The sequence below is a fragment of the Panicum virgatum genome, chromosome 7K (assembly GCF_016808335.1).
Source record: "Panicum virgatum strain AP13 chromosome 7K, P.virgatum_v5, whole genome shotgun sequence".
Classification (NCBI taxonomy): domain Eukaryota; kingdom Viridiplantae; phylum Streptophyta; class Magnoliopsida; order Poales; family Poaceae; genus Panicum; species Panicum virgatum.
The window spans coordinates 51,251,389-51,260,346 of record NC_053142.1 but is presented as its reverse complement, the minus strand read 5'-3'; the positions used below and the strand labels follow the sequence as shown (position 1 = coordinate 51,260,346).

General features: G+C 56.1%; 1 protein-coding gene across 1 annotated transcript; it reads left to right on the top strand.

The window, feature by feature from the left end:
- Window positions 1–207: 207 nt before the first annotated feature.
- Window positions 208–3,348, top strand: LOC120642821 (trihelix transcription factor ASR3-like). Its single transcript, XM_039919428.1, has 2 exons — window positions 208–1,291; window positions 2,756–3,348. Exons 1-2 carry the CDS (start codon window positions 490–492, stop codon window positions 3,100–3,102), a joined length of 1,149 nt encoding a protein of 382 aa, XP_039775362.1. The 5' UTR covers window positions 208–489; the 3' UTR covers window positions 3,103–3,348.
- The last annotated feature ends 5,610 nt before the right edge of the window (window positions 3,349–8,958 follow it).

Below are 8,958 nucleotides of genomic sequence, written 5' to 3'. Positions count from 1 at the left end.
CTTTTGTCTAGTGCAGGGCCTAAGCAAAGTTCGTCAGTTTTTTTTTTTTGAAAACTACAAAGTTCGTAAGTTACTGACAAAACTGAAAAGAAACCGCGGGAAATGAGCAGGAGATGGAGGGAAAGGAGATGGCTGGCTCTCTGGCCTCTGGCTGTCTGGCACGGTGGCACCCTCCTCCCTCACATGAGCGTAGGAGGTGAGGTGCGGCGTGGAGCTCAGCGCGGGCGGCCGCAGCCTGCCAGCCCCCACTCACATCACATGGAGCGCCCTGCCACACTCGCAGCCTCGCACTGCACACTCTCACTCAACCCAGCTGAAACGCCCGCCGCGCTCCGGAACCGAACGCCGTGCCGTCGCATGTAAATACGGGGTGGTCTCGCCCCCGTCGCCAGCGCGTCCGCACCCAACCACACCTGACACCTCGCCACCCGATGCCCAGCGCCACCGCGCCCATCCAGACGCGAGCGCCGTAGCTCGGGCCGCCGGCTCATGTCGGCCAACACCGTAGCCAAGGCGGCGGCGCCCATGTCCGGGTCCTCCGACCCCTCGCCGTCCTCGTCCGCCGCGGCGTCCCCGCTGGCGCTGCTCCGCCCGCACCCGCACGCCCACGCCCATGCGGGGCACCTGACGCCGCCCTCGCCGGCGTCCGGGGGCCCCGCGCCGCCGCCACCGTCCCCGGCGTCCGCGCCGCGGGACTACCGCAAGGGCAACTGGACCCTCCACGAGACGCTCATCCTCATCACGGCCAAGCGCCTTGACGACGACCGCCGGGCCGGCGCTGTCGGGGCCGCTCACGGCCACGCCCACGGGTCGCCCACGACGCCGCGGTCGTCGGAGCAGCGGTGGAAGTGGGTGGAGAACTACTGCTGGAACCACGGCTGCCTGCGCAGCCAGAACCAGTGCAACGACAAGTGGGACAACCTCCTGCGCGACTACAAGAAGGTCCGCGACTACGAGTCCCGCACCGCCGCCGCTGCCGCTGTCGCTGGCACCGCCGCGGCGCCAGGCGGCGGCGGCGGCGCGGGCGCCGTCCCGTCCTACTGGTCCATGGAGCGGCACGAGCGCAAGGACCGCAACCTCCCCACCAACCTGGCGCCCGAGGTGTTCGACGCGCTGACGGACGTGCTCTCCCGCCGCGCCGCGCGCCGCGGGGGCGCGGCGATCGCGGCCGCCCCGCCACCTCCAGCGCCGCCATCACCGCCGAAGCCTCTCGTCGCGCAGCCCCGCCCCCCGCCGCCGCCTCCCCCGCCGCTTCTGACGGCGGTGGCGCCGCCGGCGACGTCGGTTTCCGGTATGGTCGGCGCGCCGGGCGCGGGCCCGTACTTAATACCAGCAGCTGTTACATCTATCTACCCGTCCATTTACTGTTCGTTCGGCTGACGCGTGGGCCCGTCGACCGCGGCGAGCTTTATTTAAGCTTAGCGCCAGGCCGTTATGATTGGGGGGAGATCGCGCTGAGAGCTCGCTGGTGTAATTATTTACCTCACCGGGGGGTCGCTTTTTAACTTTTTACTGTGGGCTCTTCCCGCGCGGGTGGCAGCGGTGATAACGCTGGCTGCGAGTAGGAATAAAGCTGCGTGCAGCTCTTCTCATGGCAAAGTGGGTGGCGAATCCTGCTGGACTGGGTGTTTGCATTCATATCATATACTTTAGTTTAGGCTTTGTTTAGTTGGCTCGTGCAAAATTTTTGAAAGAGCATTTTTTTTATATTTGAAGTACTAAATATTGACTAATTACAAAATAAATTACAAACTGAGTCTAATTAATTCATCATTAGAGGTTATTTACTATAGTATTACTGTAGTGATTTAGTATCTAATTACGATATAATTAGGTTCATTAGATTCGTCTCACGATTTACAGGCAAACTGTGCAATACGTTTTTTATTTCGTCTAGATTTAAATCTCCTGGTGTCGAATTTTTTTTTGGAATTTTGAAATTTGCAACTAAACTAGGTGTTAGTCAATTAGTCATGGTGGGTTTACTTACGTTTACTAGCAGAGTTGCAGTGAAGGTAAATAAAAAGGAAAATCCATGGCTTCGCAAAGAAACAAAGGTTGTTGCAATCACTTTGAAAAGGCATCGGCAAGATCCAATTGTAAAGCCTGAAAGCTTGGAGCGACAGTGCAAGCATGCAACGAACTAGCAAAGCACCTTTTGTTCTTTCTCCTTGATCACGCATGCATCAGCCGGTCTAGTCGTACTACCGTCAATCTGGGCATTTCTGACATTTGGGGCCTGTTTAGTTCATTTTGCAAAATAATTTTGCAAAGGAATCTTGATCATTTGAAGTACTAAATGAAGTCTATTTGTAAAACTTTTTGCATAGATGGGTTTTAAATCGCGAGACAAATCTAATGATGCTAATTAATTTATGATTAATTAATAATTAGTGGATGGTTACTGTAGCATCACTGTTGCAAGTCATGGATTAAGTAGACTCGTTAGAATCGCCTCGCGATTTACAGCCCATCCATGTAAAAAGTTTTGTAAATAGACTTCATTTAGTATTTTAAATTAGCAAGATTTTTTTTCACTTTAATGCGTTTACGGGTTTTTTGTGTTTACATGTAAAGAACTATCTTTGGAGTAGTTAATTTAGTACATGCTAGTAACTGTGACGCTGCAGTACGTGTAGTACATTGTAGTTGTTGATGAGCTCGACTTACTGCTGTTACTGTTACGTTTTATGTATTCTGCTAACCTACTGTTGTTACTTACTGCTACGTTTTTTTTGGGTGTGTGTATTATTAGCTGAGGAGTTGACGGGGTCGTCGGAGTCCGGCGAGGAGGAGGACGGGTCGTCGGAGGAGGAGGGCGTGGAGCCGCAGCCGAAGCGGCGGCGTCTGAACCGTCTGGGGTCGAGCGTGGTGCGCAGCGCGACGGTGCTGGCGCGCACCCTGGTGGCGTGCGAGGAGAAGCGGGAGCGGCGGCACCGGGAGGTGCTGGAGCTGGAGGAGCGGCGGCTGCGGCTGGAGGAGCAGCGCACGGAGGTGCGCCGCCAGGGCTTCGCGGGCCTCATCTCCGCCGTCAACAGCCTCTCCACCGCCATCAACGCCCTCGTCTCCGACCACCGCAGCGGCGACTCCGCCTCCCGGTGACCAGGTCGTCGTTGGTCGATCGCCTAGCTCTCAACCGTACCTAGCTAGCATTCGCATTGTGCAATCCGATTCCGAGAGACGTAAATAAGGTGATGATTGATTGTGTTGGAGAGGCTGTGACTAGAAATTTTTTTTTGGAGCGTTGTTGCATTGGTCGCGTGCATGCAGGCATCATCGCGACATGTCCTACCTAGGTGCCCTTGTTGGTTGGTTTGATGAGCATGAGGTCCTTCCTCTTCCATCTCCTGGGCTAAGTGCTGTTGGTGTCGAGGAATGGTGTGGGCGGGAGCCAGACCAGAGAATTAGGGGGGGGGGTGGGGGGGGGGAGTTCCGCCAGCCTTGGTATTATTGTCCATCTAATGGAATTTTTACATAGAAGGCCATGGCCCCCTTTCGCCTCTACCTAGCTCCGCCAGTGGGTGTGGGTATTATGATCGATGAGCTGCTGCTGGTGCTTCTTGGGTTCTGGGTTTGTCGCGCGCGACGATCATTAGCGGCGCATGCAGATGCTGATCGAGATGCTGATGGGGTAGGAGAGAGTCGGACAGGAAAGGCCCCGAGGCCGAGCCGTGAGCCCCCGGCCTCCGTCGCTGTCATGTGATCGCCGGCCGTGGGGCCTCTCCTCCCTCCGATCCCTGGCCTGCTGGTCGACGCCGCTGCATGCGCTGCGTGCAGGAACTCCACTGCTGCTGCTGCGTCTGCCATGGCTTTCTTTCTCGCCCTCTCGCATTGGAGGATGAAATGGAATCACGCCAGCTCTACAACTCTACTACTAGCTTGCTTGGAACTAGCACTAGCTAGCTGCTAGCTAGCTACTAGCTCTCATGGAATAATGGCGCTTCTGCCCTCGTGCTCGTGTACGCACGATGCGTACTGTACTAGCTCGATCGGTGATCTCTACCTGGACCCTGTTTAGTTGCATCCAAAATTCCAAAACTTTACAAGATTCTCCGTCACATCGAATTTTTCAACTCATGCATGAAATATTAAATCTACACGAAATAAAAAACTAATTGCATAGTTTATTTGTAAATCACGAGAGGAATCTAATGAGCCTAATTAATCTATGACGGGACAATAATTACCAAATACAAACGAAAGTACTACAGTGTTTTACACCCTAAAATTTTTGCAACTAAACACGGCCCTGGACGATGATTGTTCAACGTGCGTGTTCATGAATGAAACCGCCTGCGCGGAATCGTCCGGGCTTGCTAGCCGTAGCGACGCGACTTGTATATCCCCGTACCGTATCTAGCCACGCACCTTTGTCGATCGCTCTGTACTCCATCCTGCTCAGATACCAGTATTATTGTACTCGCCTACTCTCCGTATATATCGCCACACACACGTTCGTATTAGATCGTAGGTGCCAGATCTCTCTATACCGTCTTCTCCTGCGTACCATTTTTTTTCGAAAAATTCCGAACCTTGCGGTTCGGCATATATTAATAAGACGAAGAGAATTGATCCTGTTTATAGATAAATCGGGCCCAAAAACCGTACAAAAGAAATACAAAACTTACAACTACAACACCGACCGGTTGGATTGGGGCATCAACCGGGACCCACTCAACTTTGACTCGTCAGATTAGGACATCGACATGAGCCACAACAAGGTCGGATTGGGACATCGACCCGAGCTACCACAACCTACAACACACAAACTCCGCTCGATCGGATTGGGTCATCAACACAAGCTCTCCTATCGCGGCCAACACCTCCAGCCAAGCTCAAACAACCAACAGCACGAGAAGCAGCCATGAGCCACCAGCCACGCCACCATGGTGCCACCGCCGCCCCTGCTTGATTACTACCATTATCGAAGCAAACTGCCATCAGCCACGCCGCCACGGCGTTGCCGACACACCCTTGCAGCTGTCCGGATTGGGAAGATACCATAACAACGCCTTCAAGAAGGTAAACGGCGCCTGAGGGCGTCGCCGTCGTCTTGCCTGCAGATCCGACACGGCTTTCGCCTGAGCTTGCCCATCTCGCGACCAAGCGAAGCAGGGAACCCTCTCGCTGTGGTGCCTCGCCAGGCGCGTGCGCCGCCTTCGCGTCCGCGGCGGCCGACTCCGTTAGAACGCGGCCGCCGCAGAACCTCCTCCACGCCCCTGCACCAGCGCAGGCCCCCCGTCCGCCCGGCGCCGCGCCCGCACCGCTGCCCGCGCCCTCGCCGCGCTGCGCAGCACGGCCTAGTGGCCGCCCCTGCGCCCGCACAGCCCCATCCCCGGCCAGACTCCTCGCGCGCGCTCCCGCCGGCCGCGCTGGCATGCCGGAGCCGTCGCAGCCGCGCCTCCACCGGTGGCCACCCCCGCGTCGAATCGGGCACCGGATCCGGCCGTAGGGACCCAGATCTAGCCTCGCCGGAGCCGCCGGCGCCGCTATCGCTCGCCCGACGGTGGCCTCCTTCAACACCTGTAGCGGCCGCACCCGCTAGGCGAAAGGGAGGGGAAGGGCTGCCCCGCCGCCGCCGTCCTCGCCGGCCGCGCAGGCTTCCGGCACTCAGCTCTGGCGGCGGCGCGATGAAGTGGGGTGGGGGAAGGGGCGGCGGCGAGGGGGCTGGGGTGTCCGCCCGAGTCGCCCGACGCGGGGGCTCGGAGTGTGCTTTTCTATTCCTTCCTTGCGTTCCTGCGTACCATCAGTACGTATCTACTATGCTGCGTCTTTTTTTTTCTTTTTCCCTGTCTTTCGCCTTCCCAGTAGTTATTGTGCATGGAGGAATTGAAATAGAAATTCGTGTTCCGTTTCAAAAAAGAAAAAGAAATGAATTTTTTTTAAGATGGCAACTGGAATTTCTAGTTAGAGTCGACTTGTACTGGATTTATAGTGAAGTTACACTAGTGTTAGTTCCAAAGAATTGCTACAAGCACTGCCACCGGCGGCGGCTGGTACCTTGCAATAACCGATCCATGGAACTACTGTATGTATTGTACGTATAGCTTTCATAAACAGAACTACTGTATGTACTGTACGTATAGCTTTAGTACTGTACGCGCGTTGTTGTATCGGACACACATGCAGGGGCAGGCACTACGCCAACTGTACGTTGAGCCGTACCAAGGCCAAGGACAGGCACCGCCACAATGCATGCCTCTCAGTCTGTACGTGCGTATAGTAGTCGCCGTCGTTCTCGAGCCGCCGGCGACCGGGCGGCAGCAATGGCCGTCGACACGGCGGCCGGCAGGCCGGTGCAGCGACTGGCCGTTTTGCCGGCCTGTGCCCAGATGAACAATCAAGCCCAGACTAGCAGCAGTGTCAGCAGACGATCATCGAATGAAGCTATGGGCACGCATGGCAGCTTAGCCCGATCCGGATCGATCGGAGCTGTCTGGACGACCGTGCCCCGGCCGAGGCGCCGACACGTAACGGACATGCGCGCATGACCGAGCTGCCGCGTGTTTAATTCCGCCCCCTGTTCGTCTCGCCTCGCCTCGCCTCGCGTGGCTTTCTTGTTGCAAGCACGCACCACCACTTAAGTAAGAGTAAATTACCTGTGTGCCACTGGAAAATATAATCCATCCCCGATGTGTTATTAAAAATTAACACATCCCTTCAATGCCATCGTTTTTAATTTTCCATCCCCTCCGTGCCATTGCCGTCAGAAGACACGTTAACAGCGTCAAATAGGCTCAAGTTCAGATTTTTTTTACCCCTCCTTCCTCCTCTCGGCCTCTCCTTCCCCTCTCCCAGAGCGACGGGGAAAGGAACGCCCTGCCACACCGTGCCGGGGTGCCGCGCTGACTGCACCCGGTTTGGCAGCGCTGTCGGCCTGCGCCTGCCCCTGCCGTCCCCGTGACCTCTCTCGCTGCCGAACTCCCTTCCATCCTCTGCGCCCGTGCGCACCGCCCAGCCGCCACGGCCCTCGCCTCGGCGCCCTCGTGCACCGCCCAGCCGCCGCGGCCCTCGTCCCTGCCCGTCAGGTGGCCAGCGCGGCCGCCATGCGCAGCCCGTCTGGGCCCTCAGCGCCCACAAGAGGGGCGCGCGGCCCTCGCTCCCGTCGGCCGCCACACTGCTGGCTGGCGGCCCTGCTCGTCCGACGCGTCACCGGCACGGGTTGCCGGGGACGCGCAGCCGCCGGATGCCAGGGCGGCCGGGGAGAGCAGCGCAAGGCGGGGAGAACGGCAAGGCGGCGAGAGCACCCGGAGCTCGGTGGCGTGGAGCAGCGCGGCCGGGAGGGTCCCGTTGAGGGTGTTCCTGGCGAGGTCGAGGTGCTGCAGGTGCTCGACGCGGCCGAGGTCCGGCGGCAGCGCCCCCGTGAGCCGCGCGTTGGGGAGCACCAGGCTGATGACCCGCGACACCGTGGCCGCCGCCGGAGACGCGTTGAGGCCGCCCGCGCCAGCCGCCGCGGTGCCGTTCCACACGGCCGCCGTCGAGTTGCCGCTGGCGGCGTTGGTGGCGGAGGCCGAGGTGACGTTGACGGCGGCGGCGGGCTGAGGGTAGCCATTGCAGACGACGCCATTCCAGGCGCAGGGCTCCGCGACGTCGTAGCCCCAGCCGGCCAGCGCGCCCAGCGGGTCCGCGGTGACCGCGGCCTTGAAGGACATGAGCAGCGTCCCATCGGCATTGAGCCCCGCCGCGCCGGCGCTCAACGAGACGCCGACCAGTAGCCACAGTGCCACAGTGCCACCGCAGCCACCGGCCCGCCGCCGCGCCTCATCCCCTCCATCGCCGCCGCGGCGAGCTACCTAGGCACCCAGCAGCGCCGGCATACCACCACGCCAAAGTCGTTCCTCCCTCTCGGTGGCAGGGGGATCCAGGCGGGATTGGCGTCGGGGATGGGAGGGGGGTGGGCGCTCAGGGGATAAGGTAGCGGAGGGGTATTTTGGTCTTTTCCCAATACTCTTTAACGGATCCGGTAAGGAAACTTAACAGCAATGACATGGAGGGGATATAAAATTATAAATGATGGCATAGAAGGGATAAGCTAATTTCCAATGGCACATAAGGGATCATCTCAATTTTCCAATGGCATACGGGGAATTTACTCCTTAAGTAAACACACGATCAACATCGGCGCGACCGGTCAACAGCGGCGCAGAAGGCCAAGCTCATAGCGCTCTATCTCTAGCTCTAGCTCCAACTCTATTCTCGTCTACCTAGTTTTTTTAAAAAAAATAAAAAAAACTATATTGATTTAAAACAAATACATCATGGTGATACATCATCTTAAATTTTTTCCAAACTTTATCTAACCGACACACATCCTACAGATTGTCAGCCAAAATCCTGACAAACTAATGAACGTCGATCCTAAAACTAAAACCGTCACTCATGTTTGGGGGGAAAAAATCCTTAGCCACCTATGCTAAAAAAAAAGAAATTATTTGTTATTGAACACCACCACATTTCTGCAGAGTCAAACAGACCAATACAAATACTAAAAATTTATACTCTTTAGGTATTCCGTTTAGCCACCTAGCAGCTCGTGGTGTTGTGATTTGTCTCTGGTTCTTGACCTGCTTGCTGCGAGACTGTAACCAACCAAGGTAAGGCCTCCCACCCCATAAACCCCGTAAACACAAAAAAACCGTCACATTAAATGTTTCGACACATGCATGGAGTATTAAATGAAATCTATTTATAAATTTTTTTTGCATAGGTGGGCTGTAAATCGCGAGACGAATCTAATGAGCCTACTTAATCCATGATTTGCAACAGTGGTGCTACAGTACCATCCGTTAATTATTGATTAGTCATGAATTAATTAGCATCATTAGATTCGTCTCGCGATTTACAACCCATCTGTGCAAAAAATTTTATAAATAGACTTCATTTATTACTTTAAATTAGTAAGATTCCAACGCAAAAAAATTTTTGCGTTGGAACTAAATAGGGCCTAACTTTGAGGAG